We start from the raw sequence: 13,864 nt of genomic DNA, 5'->3' as shown, positions 1-13,864 counted from the left end.
TACAGGAAATACTGGGGCAGAAGAACATGGTAGGATGCTATGGGCATGAATTCAGCACAAGTCAGACAGGCTCTACAAGACACACGATTCCGTTTCCTCAAAGTGTTAGGAGGAAACATGTTAGTCTGCAGGCTAACAGACTTAAGATAAAAACTAAGAGTTGTGGAATATGGATCTCAGAGTCTTATTTGAACAGACAAACTAAAGAAGTATTTGTTGTGAAAACCAGGGTGCCTGGCTGGCTCAGTTGATAAGCACACAACTCTCAATCTCAGGGGGTCCTGAGTTCAAGCCCCATGATGGGCATTGAGTTTACTTAAAAATAAATTGGGGCACCTGGGTGGTTCAATCAATGAAGCATCTGCCTTCGGCTCAGGTCATAGCCCCACATCGGGCTCCCTACTTAGCAGGGAGTCTTCTTCTCCCTCTGCCCCTCACCCCACACTTGTGCTCTCTCTTTTGCTCTCCTTCTCTCAAATAAATAAAATTGTTACAATTAAATAGAATTTTAAAAAGATACATTTGTGAAAACCAGGGAAATAGAAACACTGAACATTTTTGGTGGAGTCCTTATCTTTTAGTACTATATGCTAAAATATTTATAAGTGAAGTAACAAGATATCTGGGATTTGTATCAAAGAAGAGGTATAGATGAAACAAGCCTGATCATCAGTTGATAATTGTTGAAGCTGGTAATGGGTACATGGGGGGTTATTTCCATTATACTCTTTTTCTCATTTTAGTTATATTTGAAATTTTCTACAATAAAAAAATTTTTTTATGGGGCACCTGGCTGGTTCCGTTGATAGAGCATGCAACTCTGGACCTCGCGGTTGTGAGTTCGAGCCTCACATTGGGTGTGGAACCTGCTTAAAAAAAAAGTTCAAAAAATGTTTTAAATGAACATCAGTACCTATCTGTCAGAGTTGTCAGGATTAAATGAGATAATATATGTAGAGCACCAAGCACGATGCCCAATAGATAGTAGGCACTGGATAAATGTTTAGGTTCCTCCTCTTATTTTATTTAATTTTTTAAAAGATTTTATTTATTTGACAGACAGAGATCACATGTACGCAGAGAGGCAGGCAAAGAGAGAGGAAGGGAAGCAGGCTCCCTGCCGAGCAGAGAGCCCGACGCAGGGCTCGATCCCAGGACCCTGAGATCATGACCTGAGCTGAAGGCAGAGGCTTAACCCACTGAGCCACCCAGGCGCCCCTAGTTTCCTCCTTTTAAAAAAGCTGGACACTTGGGGTGCCTGGCTGGCTCAGCCACTGGAGCATGTGACTTGGGATTGTAAATTTGAGCCCCACATTGGGTGTGGAGATTACTTAGAAAAATCTTGGGGTGTCTGGATAGCTCAGTCAGTTAAGCATTTGCTTTTGGCTCAGGGTCATGATCCCAGGAGTCCCAGGATTGAGCCCTGCGTCAGGCTCCCTGCTCAGCAGGGAGTCTGCTTCTCCCTCTGCCTCTGCCTGCTCATGTTGTCTTCTCTCTCTCTCTCTCTCAAATAAATAAATAAAAATTTTTTTAGGGGCGCCTGGGTGGCTCAGTGGGTTGAGCCGCTGCCTTCGGCTCAGGTCATGATCTCGGGGTCCTGGGATCGAGCCCCACATCGGGCTCTCTCTGCTCAGCGGGGGGCCTGCTTCCCTCTCTCTCTCTCTGCCTGCCTCTCTGCCTACTTGTGACCTCTTTCTGTCAAGTAAATAAATAAAAAAAAATCTTAAAAAAAAATTTTTTTTAAAAAGTCTTAAAACTGGGGCGTCTGAGTGGCTCAGTGGGTTAAGCCTCTGCTTTCAGCTCAGGTCATGATCTCAGGGTCCTGGGATTGAGCCCCGCATCGGGCTCTCTGCTCAGAGGGGAGCCTGCTTCCCCTCTCTCTCTGCCTGCCTCTCTGCCTACTTGTGATCTCTGTCAAATAAGTAAAATCTTTAAAAGAAAATTACTGCACAGTTACATTGAACTCTACTTAGCAGTTTTCCTATAGTGGTATTTGTATTGTCATTCTGAATGTATTTTGTGTGCATTGTAGGACAAAGCAAAGACATCGGTGATGTTGGAAACCATTGTGTGAGAAGGGAAATACGAACAGAATGGAGGAAAGAGGAAGTACCTTGCGATGTCGGATTTGAATTGTCAACTCAAGATTTAAATAAAAACAAATATGATGTGGATTTTTAAGTTCTGTCTACTAAAAAGTCTGAAAAAACACTGATGCTCCAGTAACAATGAGCACATCTAGTAGCAAGTTCTTGGTTTCTAAATACCATTCTCCATCAAGAACCAGGAACTGCTTGAAGAAATAGCTGCCCCAGAGTCTGTAGCAAGGAGCCTACAAAGTGAGTCTTGCCTGTGGAGGAACAGACTGACACGTGTGTTGAGTCCAGACACGGCATCATCTCCATAGTGTTCTTGTCATCGATGTGTAACCTGAATCCTATCATGAGGAGACAGATAAATCCAGAATGTGGAGACAACTAGCCTAGCCTTCCTTTATTTTTTTTTATTATTTTTTTAAGATTTTATTTATTTATTTGACAGACAGAGATCACAAGCAGGCAGAGAGGCAGGCAGAGAGAGAGAAGGGGAAGCAGGCTCCCTGCTGAGCAGAGAGCCCGATGGGGGGCTCAATCCCAGGATGCTGGGATCATGACCTGAGCCAAAGGCAGAGGCTTTAACCCACTGAACCACCCAGGTGCCCGCCTTCCTTTATTTTTATTTTTTAATCCATGTCATGAAAAACAAACGCAGAAGGGAATGTTCTGGATTAGGGAAGATGAAGAGACAAGGCCATCAAATGCAACACATGAAACTTGCTAGAATTCTAGGACAGAAAAAGTCGTTATAAAATTCTTTGGGGGGGCACTTGGGTGGCTCACTCAGTTAAGTGTCTGACTCTTGGTTTCAGCTCAGGTCATGACCTTGGGGTCATGAGATCAGGGAGAGAAGACTTGGCAGAGTCTGCTTAGAATTCTCTCTCTCTCCCTCTGCCCCTTGCACTCTGTCTCTCTTGCTGTCTTTCTAAAAATAAATAAAATCTTCAAAAAGTATTAAAAAAAACACTTTGGGGACTACTGGGGAAATTTTTAAAAATCAATCTTAATGAGGTATAATTTACATAAAGCTTCCTGGTGCCCTTTTGCTTTCAGTGATCCCCTCACCCCAGGCAACCACTGATGTGATTTTTCTCACTATAGATTTAAATGGGAAATTGAAAGAAAGGCTATAAATTAGAGGGTATTATTGAGTATAAACATAAATTTTCTTAGTGATTATGGCATTGCGGTTATGTAAGAAAATGTTCTTCGTGTGGGGCAATATATGCTAGGGTGTTTAGGGGTGAATTTTCATGACATCCGGAATTTACCTGCAAATGGTTCAGCAAAGAGTACACACACAAACACACACACACACACACACACACACACAGATAACAAAAGCATGGCAAAATATTACTAATTGTGAATCGAGGTAAAGGGTATATTAAGCTGTTCTTTCAACTTTTCTATAGATTTGAAATTTTTCAAAATATTAAGTTGAAGGAAAAAAATTGTAATTTTCATCTCAGCTTTTTTTCAACGCCTCTTAAAGTGGCTTCCTGAGGGAAAGATGAGAGAAAGGCAGGTTAAAACATTTATTACCTTGTCACTTCTCTTCTTTTTTCTAAAAGATATTAGGATACTGCCAAAACCAGAAGGCCCAAGAGGTTTCGTGTTCCTCTCCCCCAAGGCCCCTCCTGAAGCCCAGGTTCAGAGTTTGGGGGGGGTTGGGTGTGGGTCTGGATTTGGGGAAGGGGGATGTCTCTCCTCCTCATGGTGAAGTCACTCCCACCCCGTCTTAATTCATTCAGGCTGCTGTAATAACCGAGGACACTAGAGTGGTAGCTCCTCACCAACGGAGATTTCTTTTTTTTTTAAAGATTTTATTTATTTGACAGACAGAGATCATAAGCAGGCAGAGAGGCAGGCGGGGGGGCGGGGGAAGCAGGCTCCCCGCTGAGCAGAGAGCCTGATGCGGGGCTCGATCCCAGGACCCTGAGATCATGACCTGAGCCGAAGGCAGAGGCTTAACCCACTGAGCCACCCAGGCGCCCCAAGAGATTTCTTTTTTTAAATATTGTTTTGAGTGAGAGAGCGAGCATGAGCAGGGGGAGGGGCAGAGGGAGAGGGAGAAGTGGACCCCCCACCCCCGCCCCTGGTGAGCAGGGAGCCAGCTCCAATATTGGACTCCATCCCAGGACCCCGGAGGTCATGACCTGAGCCAAAGGCAGAGGCTTCACTGACTCAGTCATCCAGGCGTCCCCGATGGCTGTTTTCTTACCGTGTCCTCTCATGGTGGAAAAGTAACCCTCCAGTCCTGTGGCCTCTTTTTTCAGGACCCTAATTCCGTTTGTGAGGGCTCCACCCTCATGACCCAGTCACTTCCCCGAAGGTCCTACCTCCTAAGACCTTCACATCAGGGGTAGGGTTTCGACAGGTGAATTTGGGCAGGAGTCGGGGGACACGCATATTCAGTTCCTAACGCCCCCCTGCCCAGGGCCCCCTGGTTTGCACAAACAGATTTCTGAGGATAGATTGGGCCTCCACGGCTCCACCCAGGCCGCCACAGCCGAACCCCTGGTCAGGGCTGCAGGCCCTCCATGAGAGCGCTCTGCTCATACCTGCCCCTGGGGGCATGGTCCCCAACTGCCCCAAGGTGCCCGCCCTCCCAGATCCTGCCCCATGTTCAGTGTTCCACACTTCCTGTCGGCTCTTCCCATCCAGGGACTGAGCACAGCAGCTGGGCTGCGGCCGACTCATTCTGGCAAGACGTGGGGCTCCTCCAATGGGTACCTGCGCTTATGACCCAAGGGCTGGCTGAACTGGAACCGCACCCCATCCATAGTCACCCCCCCCCCCCGCCCCGCCTCTGCAAGTGTCCCACCTGTCCTCCCCTCACCTTCTCCTGCTTCATCCCCCAAGTCTGCGCTTTCCTGTCCCGTTCCACCTTGCATCTGCTTCTTGGCTGACCTAAAGGAACACACTTTCCCTCTGTCCCACATGCTATGAGAAAGGACTGGGGCCAGGGTTAGCAGGGCCCAGATCTGCTTCCGGAGGCTGGTGTTTTTCCTCCGTACGCTTATATTAAAGAGAGGAAGAAAAGGAAAAAGAAAGAAAAGGCTGGCTCGCTGGAGATGCATGGGCAGACCAGGGAAGGCCTCTCTGGGGACGGGGTGTTTGAGCAGAGGAGTGGATAAATAAATTGGCTTACAGTCAGCCAGCAAGATAGTAGACGCCGGCTACGGCAACCAACACAGATGCATGTCACAGACGTAACTGATCAAAATAGAAGGTAATTTACAGAAGAATGCGCATGGCATGACACATTTATGTAACATTGCAGACAGGCACAATCCCGTTATAGTCTTAATGGGCTTCTGACTAGTTAGTAAAGATATAAAAACAAGAAGAGGAGTGATACATACCTAATTCAGGATAGTTGTCACCTAGGGGGGCAGTAGAGGGAGGGAAATGGTTACCAGATGGGGGAGGAGGGTTAAGGAGGGGAAGGAGAGGGAGGAGAAAAAGAAGAGAGGGAGGGAGAAGAGAGAAAGAAAGAGAGGAAGGAAGGAAAGAAAGAAAGAGGGAAAGGGGGAGGAAGGGAGAGAAAAGAAAGAAAAACAAAAGAAAAGAAAGGAAGGAAGGAAAGAAAGAGAAAGTTAGCGAGCAAGCATGGTCAGGATATGAACTTTGGAAGCAGAAGTTTCTTCTGATTAAAACTTGTGTGGTGCTTAAAATAACAGACGTGAACCATTTCTGGTCTTTGGGCACATCTACAATCCCGGAAGGAAAATCCTAAGAGTTTGCGATGATCTCTTATCTGCATGGCTTTTCTCTGCAGATTACTCTTGCTGGCAGGCAGGAGCTCGACCCCGAACACATTTTGGAGGCAACCGTGAGACTAGGGAATTGTCCCAAGGCTTAACTTTTGCCTCTGCCTCTGCCCACCCCCCAACTCCGCTGAATTTGCAAGGTCTGTCTAAGTGCTACTAATGCTTCCACCCAAAGGCTTCAGGGTAAAAAGATGTGAACTTTCTAAGCTGGCCTGGTGGCTGGGTTACACCCTTGGATTTCAGTTCTTCAGTGGAAGAAGCAAGGAAGGTTCCTGTCACTCCTTCCTTTCACTGCCTTTCTCTTTCCCCATCTTCCACTTGATTTCTTCTAATATTGTATTTTTAAAGATTTTATTTATTTATTTGACAGACAGAGGTCACAAGTAGGCAGAGGCAGGCAGAGAGAGAGGGAAGCAGGCTCCCCGCTGAGCAGAGAGCCTGATGCGGGGCTCGATCCCAGGACCCTGAGATCAGGACCTGAGCTGAAGGCAGAGGCTTAACCTACTGAGCCACCCAGGCGCCCCTTAAAGTTTTTTCTTAAGTGGGCTCCGCACCCAACATGGGGCTCAAACTCACGATCCCAAGTTCAAAAGTCTCATGCCCTACTGACTGAGCCAGCCAGGTGCCCCTCATTCTGTTCTTTCTGCCCATTCTCCCCCTCCTGCTGGCCCCTGTTCCACTTATGACAGATGCATAAAAGTCACCCCATCTTATTACATTTTATTGTAATTCTCTGTTGATGTGCCTGTTGTCCTCCTCTAGCACGTTAGCTCCTTCTTTTGAAAGTAGGATAGAAAAAGGTCAACAATGTGAAAGAAAAATGCACACGATGTAACCAGAAGGGTCATAGAAATTAATGCAGATGGCCTTTAAACATACAAAAATATGTTGTCTTGCTAATAATAAGAAGAATGTGAATTACTACGTTACCCCTTCTTACCTGTCACATGGACATGAGCCCAAAAGCTTGACAACGTGCTCTGTGGGTGAGGTGGTATGGAAATAGGACTTTTCATATATTGATGGTTGGAATACAAAATGGTCCAGCCATTATAGGGGGAAATTTGTCAACAGCAAGCAAATTTATATATGCTTTTACCCTTTGGTCCAGCAATCACACTTCTAGGAACTCATCCCAAAGATATTACTGTAAAATATATGAGAAGATATATGCAGAAAGCTATACTTTGTAGCAGTTTTTTGGTTTTGTTTTGTTTTGTTTTCAGGATTTTAGGATGCCTGGTGCCCCTGTAGCAGTTTTTGTAAAAGCAAAAGATTGGAAGCAGCCCACATACTATTAATCAAGGACTGGTTGAATAAAACAATGGTCACCCCCAAATGTTACAGCTTATACTGACATAAGAACATATGGGACAATGAAATAGTATAGAATAGAGAGCCCCAGAAATCAACACTCACACAGATAGTTAACCGACTTTTGGCAAGGGTGCCGGGACTGTTCAGTGGGGGAGAGGATACTCTTTTTAACAAATGATGCTGGGAAAACTGAATCCATGCACAAAGGATGAAGCTGGACCCCCACCTCACACCGTATCTCAAAATTAACTCAAAATGGAGCAAGGATCTAAATGTGAGAACCAAAACTGTAAAACTTCAAGGAAAAATCAAGAGCCAATCTTGGTTAGGCAATGATTTTTCAGATATGACATCAAAAGCATGAGCAACCAACGAAAACATAAATTGAGCTTTTTCAAAATGAAAAACTTTAGTGCTGCAAATGATACCATCGAGAAAGTGAAAAGACAACCCATACGCTGTGAGAAAATATTCACAAATCATACATCTGATAAGGGAGTTCTATCCAGAATATATAAAGAACTCTCACAACTCAATAATAAAAAGACAAATTAAATTACCCAATTAAAAAATGGGTAAAGGTGGGGCACCTGGCTGGCTCAGTTGGAGGGTCGGGTGACCCTTGATCTTGGGGTTGTGAGTTCAAGTCTCATGTTGGGTAGAGAACTTACTTAAATAAATAAAAACCTTTGGGGCACCTGAGTGGCTCAGTCGTTAAGCATCTGCCTTTGGCTCGGATCTTGATCCCAGGGTCCTGGGATCGAGCCCCGTATCCAGCTCCCTGCTCAGTGGGGAGACTGCTTCTCTCTCTCCCACTCCCCCTGTTTGTGTTCCCTCTCTCACTGTGTCTCTCTCTGTCAAATAAATAAATAATAATCTTAAAAAAAACCCCAACCTTTTAAAAAAAACAAGTAAGGGATTTGAATAGACATCTTTGCAAAGAAGATATGTAAATGGCCAATAACTACAAGAAAACATGCTCAACCTCATTAGTCATCGTGAAGATGCAAATCAAAACCACAGTGAGCTACCGCTTTGCCCCCACTAGCATGGCTGTAATCAAAAGACAGTAACAAGTGTTAACGAGGATATGGAGAAATTAGAACCCTGTGCGCCACTGATGGGAACATAAAAGGATGTGGCCATTTTGGAGAACAGTTTGGTAGTGCTTCCAAATGTGAAGTAGAGGGGGTGTCTGGGTGGCTCAGTCGGTTGGGCAGCTGCCTTCCGTTTGGGTCATGATCTCAGGGTCCTGGGATCGTGTTGCACATCGGGCTACTTGCTCAGCAGGGAGCCTGCTTGTCCCTCTGCCTGCTGCTCCCACCTGCTTGCACTCTCCCTCTGACAGATAAATAAATAAAATCTTTTTTAAAAAAGATTTTATTTATTTACTTGGCACAGAGAGAGAGATCACAAGTAGGCAGAGAGGTAGGTGGAGAGAGAGAGGGAAGCAGGCTCCCTGTTGAGCAGAAAGCCTGATGTGGGGCTCTATCCCAAGACCCTGAGATCATGACCTGAGAGGAAGGCAGAGGCTTAACCCACTGAGCCACCCAGGGGCCCCAATAAGTAAAATCTTTTAAAAAAAAAGAGAGATGGCTTAGGTTCCATCCTCTATGGGAAGAGTGTCAAAGAATTTGGAGGCATGTTTTAAAGCCATCACGCTTCCTCTGCCCCACACACCTCCAAATCTTTGCAGGTGGGAAATCCCTGAATGCGTGGAAAGCAAGGAACCTCACGGAAATACCTTTGGAGGGCTGTAATGTCTCACAAAGCAACCTGCACGAGGGCCTCGGTGCTCGTGCGGGCCTGTCCTGAGGTGACCCGTGGGCTGAGCAGGACTCTGGGGAAAGGAGCCGGTGCCACTGACCGTTGCCATGTCTTCGGACTTCTCAGAAGAGAAGCCAGTGATCCGGGTTTTTGTGTGGGCTCTCACAGTCGTTCATGACATTGATGAGAACGCTGTGTAACCCAAATAAAAGCATCCTGGTGAGGCCCTGAGCTCCCCAGTTTGCAGACTCTGGGGTATGGCCTGCAGGCTTTTTTCACTCACACAAAAATACGGCCTAAAAATTTCCAGATTTGTGCTGGGTCTGGATGATTCGTCCCCTGCGTAGGGGCAAGGAGACCACTTCAAGGGCCTCTGCCTCGAATGTTCCCCAGAGAAACAGTGCAGTGAGGCCCGTGAGCCTGGGGTCTTGGTTAATTTCCTGATAAATAAATAAGTGAATCCAGTGTACGGCGGGAGTTTAAAAAATTCTTTTAATTTAAAAATTTTAAATTTTTTATTATACAGATGAACTGTAGGCCCACGAGGGTGGGGGGAGGCAAGGTTTGCGTGATCACGCTTTCAACTTTCTTTTTCTGCGCATCTGGTTTTTTAAAAAAATTTTTTTTATGTGCTTTATAAGCAGCTTTTAAAACAGTATGTGGCAAACACCTTCCAGTATGAATGAATATACCTCTTTCTCAATATTTTAAATGGTTGACATGGTATTCCATTGTTCTAGGTTGTATTTAGTCAACGCTCTAACAGTAAGACTAGCTTTGGATTTGAGGACCCAAACCAAAAGCGTGAACAACACCAGCATGTGAATAAAATAAGAGTGGCTTAAATAAGATAGAAGGTTTTTTGTTTTTTGGGGTTGTTTTTTTTTTAGCAAGATCGAAGTTTAAATCTCTTTCAACATCAAGGACGTATAGAGGTAAGCAGTACTGTATTGCCATACCAGCTTTTGGCTCTCTCTCCACACATCAGTTTTACCTCATGGTTCCTTGAAGCTGCCAGAGTGCTGGCCATCATATTCACGTTTCAGACAACAGGGGAAAGAAAAGGACGAGTGACACCTGCCTCCTGTAAGATATCTATCTCCCAGAAGTCATCTCCAACGTCTCCATTTATATGCCATGGATGAGAACTTAGTCTTACACAGCCTTGACTCTGGGCATTCTGTGCCCCTTTAGAAATCCTAGTGTCCAAACTGTGGTCTCTATTCTTTTTTTTCTTGAGTAGGCTCTACACTCAACATGGGGCTTGAACTCATGACCCCGAGATCAAGAGTCGCATGCCCTAGAGACTGAGCCACCCAGGTGTCCCTGAATAAGGCCACTAAAGCTTGCTTTCAAAAGCAACAGTTGGGGGGGTGTGCCTGGATGGCTCAGTGGGTTAAAGCTCTGCCTTCGGCTCAGGTCATGATCTCAGGGTCCTGGGATCAAGCCCCGCATTGGGCCCTCTGTTCAGCAGGGAGCCTGCTTCCCCCTCTCTCCCTGTCTGCCTCTGTCTGTGTGTGATCTCTATGTCAAATAAATAAATACTCTTAAAAAAAAAAAAGCAACCGTCCGTGGGTCAGTTGTGGGGGTCACAAATGTACACCGAAAAAAGAGCCTAATGGTTGGACAATGAGTACTTGTAATTTTGGATAAAATTTCCACACAGAAGGTATAGGGTCTCCAAGTACTCAGTGGGTAAAGAAAGCTGCATCGGGGGTTAGGTTCGGTGCAGCGCAAGTGAAATCACTAATGTCAAAGATTTGTGGGGAGTTTGAATAAGAGAGCTTTGGGATGTGATGGTTGAAGAGGCAAAACGGTCTCAACTAATCCGTTATATTAATACTACGTGCTTTTCTGTCCAGGTAGAGAATTGTGATGGCTTAAAAAATACGTGTACAAATTATGCTTTAACATCTCCCCCTTCAAGAGGTAGAGCCAAGGGGCGCCTGGGTGGCTCAGTCAGTTAAGTGTCTGCCTTTGGCTCAGGTCATGATCCCGGGGTCCTGGGATCGAGTCCCACATTGGGTTTCTGGCTCAGTGGGGAGCCTGCTTCTCTCCCTCCCCCTACTCATGCTCTCTCTCTTACTCATTCTCTCTTTCAGATAAATAAAATTGTAAAGAAAGAAAGAAACAAGTAGAGCCAAATTCTCTTTTCCTTGTCTGTGGGCTAGACTTGGTAGCTGGCTTCTAGTGAGTACAATAAAGGGGAACACGGAGCGCCTGGCTGGTTCAGCTGGTGAAGCATCCAATTCTTGGTTTTGGCTCCAGTCCTGATCTCATGGCTCGTAAGATGGAGCCCCGTGTCACGCTCTGTGCTCTGCGCAAGTCTGCTTGGATATTTTCCCTCTCTGCCCCTTCCCCCACTTGCATTATCTCTCTGCCAAATGAATACATAAATCTTAAAAAAACAAAAAACAAAAAACACCAAAACCCCACAAATCTGTGATAGAGTCATTGCGACCACAGTCTTTGACGCGTCCCTCACTGAGAGTCTGTAACCAGGCTGACTGGAAAGAGATTTGCCCGAGCAATAGCACATGGAACAAGGGACTTTCTGGAACTTTTTTTTTTTTAATTGAAGTGCAATTGACAATAACATTATATTCATTTCAGATGTACAACACAAAGCTGTCATACTTGTATGTATTGTGGAAACTGCTATAAGTCTATATAACATCTTGTGACATTTTGTATAGTTACAAAATTGTTTTTTGTCGGGGCACCTGGGTGGCTCAGTCGTTAAGCACCTGCCTTTAGCTCAGGTCATGATCCTGGTGTCCTGGGTTTGAGCCCTGCATCTGGCTCTTTTTTTGCTCGGTGGGAAGCCTGCTTCTCTCTCTCGGACTCCCTCTGTTTGTGTTCCCTCTCTTACTGTGTCTTTCTCACAAATAAATAAATAAAATCTCTTAAAAAATTGGTTTTTTTTCTTGTGATGAGAACTTTTAAGATTTACTTCTTAGAAGAGTTTTTTTTTTATTATAGTTTTTTTTGAGTTTTTTTTTTCAAAGATTTTATTTATTTACTTGATAGAGAGAGACCACAAGTAGGTAGAGAGGCAGGCAGAGAGAGAGGAGGAAGCAGGTTCCCTGCTGAGCAGAGAGCCCGATGTGGGGCTCCATCCCAGGACCCTGGGATCATGACCTGAGCCGAAGGCAGAGGCTTTAACCCACTGAGCCACCCAGGCGCCCCTAAGATTTACTTCTCAGCAACTTTCAAACACGTAATACGGTATTGGTATTATTAACTACTATTGCCATGCTGTACATTATATCTTCCTGACTTACTTATTTTATAACTATAAGTGTGTATCTTGTGACCCCTTTTGCCCATTTTGTCCACTCAACATTCTGGAAATTCTAGGGTTGGGTCAGAAAAAGCCTGGCAGCTTCTTCCTTATTCTCTGGAATACATTTTGGGGGTGGGGGAGAGAAAGTGGGGGTGGGGGCAGAGGGAGAAGCAGACTCCCCACAGACAGCCAACATGGGACTTAATCCCAGGACCCTGAGATCATGAGCCGAAGTCAGACACTTAACCCACTGAGCCCCCCAGGCGCCTCTAGAGCACTCTTTTTGGAGCTGTGAGCCACCATGTATGAAGCCCCCGTCCCAGAGGCTGCTGTGATGGAGAGAGAGCTCGCTTGGACAGAGCACGTGGAGATGCTAGGATACTGCTTAGAGGCACAGACAAATACCCAAGGAGTCCCAGTCATCTGGATCATTCCATCTGAGGCCCCTGACATCGCCTGGAATGAAGAGACAAGACTGCCCACCTAGCCCTGCCCACATGGCTGGTTCAAGAGCAAAAGAAATGATTGTTGCTGTTTTCAGCCACTAAATTTGGAGGCAATTTGTTACATAGCAAAGATAACCAGAACACTAATTGATGTGCCTCTTTAATTAGGAATTAAATAACAAGATCTAGCAGCGGGCCTAACAAATACCATAATTTCAAATTAGTGATGAGTGTAATCAATATATTGAGATATTGGCGTCAGCTATAATGTGATATGAAAGTGTCTCTGATTTTGATTGGTGACCGAGTCGTAGATACTACTAATACAGTTATAATCGTTACCCACAGGTACGGCCAAAGGAAGTGCTAACTTTCATTGAAAGAGGAATAAAAAGAACAACAAAAAGATTTCCCATCCAAGTTCACAAGTCCCCCCAATTCTAGCTGCAGATCCCAAGTTAAGAAGGCCTATTTCTGAGAGAAATCGGGGCATCCCTTTGATGACGGATTCTGTCCTTCTTAAGAATTCAGTGAAGTTGCTTTTATAGACAGCTGAACAGACTGTATTTTTAAATGTGTTTTACCGGAAGCTTTAAAAATACCCGTTTTTCATTCTTCTCACTTTCTGATGTTCTTTCTCATTTTTTTTCTACGGCAGCTTTTGCTCTCCCTTAGTGTTTTCTCCTCCTCTCCGTCCCCAGAACCCAGGGGGTCAGGCCCCTGGTCGTCCCCCCCCGCCCCCCCCCCCCCCCCGCCCCCGGCCTGGACCACAGAGAAGGTTCTTCCAGTTTTCGGTCATGTCCTCTCTCCGCGCGACCCTTCCCCGATAGCTCCCCAGTGCTCAGGCTGGTTCCAGCCTCTCCGGGTTTGCTTTTCCACATCCAGCCTCGGGGAACACCTTCCCGCATTCATCCCTAAGGCTAACCCGGACATCTTTGTGAAGACCAGCAAGGCCGGCATCACCTCCTCCAGGAAGCTTTTCTTAAGCTCCGTACCCTGAGATGAATGAACTGCTTCTCTCCCTCATCCGTCCACCCACTCTATGGAAGGGTGGATTTTTTCCTTGCACATTTTATTGAAAGATAGCCCACACACAGAAAAGCGCATGGACCCTAAGTGTATCACTCAACGGATTGTCATAAGCCAAAAAGACTTGTCACACTGGTGTGCGGGTGA

At 45.6% G+C, this 13,864-nt stretch overlaps 1 protein-coding gene across 9 annotated transcripts in view; it reads left to right on the top strand.

Annotated features, from left to right (window-relative positions):
• Positions 1-2,126, top strand: part of BCOR (BCL6 corepressor) — a 90,202-nt gene extending 88,076 nt beyond the window's left edge. For all 9 annotated transcript variants that reach the window (XM_045995115.1, XM_045995111.1, XM_045995119.1 and 6 more), the window contains one exon: positions 2,033-2,126. In XM_045995115.1, the coding sequence (XP_045851071.1) occupies positions 2,033-2,054 (22 nt within the window). In that variant the 3' untranslated portion in view covers positions 2,055-2,126. The remainder of the gene's footprint in view (positions 1-2,032) is intronic.
• Positions 2,127-13,864: the final 11,738 nt, after the last annotated feature.

The sequence above is a fragment of the Meles meles genome, chromosome X (genome assembly GCF_922984935.1).
Source record: "Meles meles chromosome X, mMelMel3.1 paternal haplotype, whole genome shotgun sequence".
In the NCBI taxonomy this organism is placed as follows: domain Eukaryota; kingdom Metazoa; phylum Chordata; class Mammalia; order Carnivora; family Mustelidae; genus Meles; species Meles meles.
The sequence above is the reverse complement of the archived record's forward strand: the minus strand, read 5'-3'. Positions and strand labels throughout refer to the sequence as shown.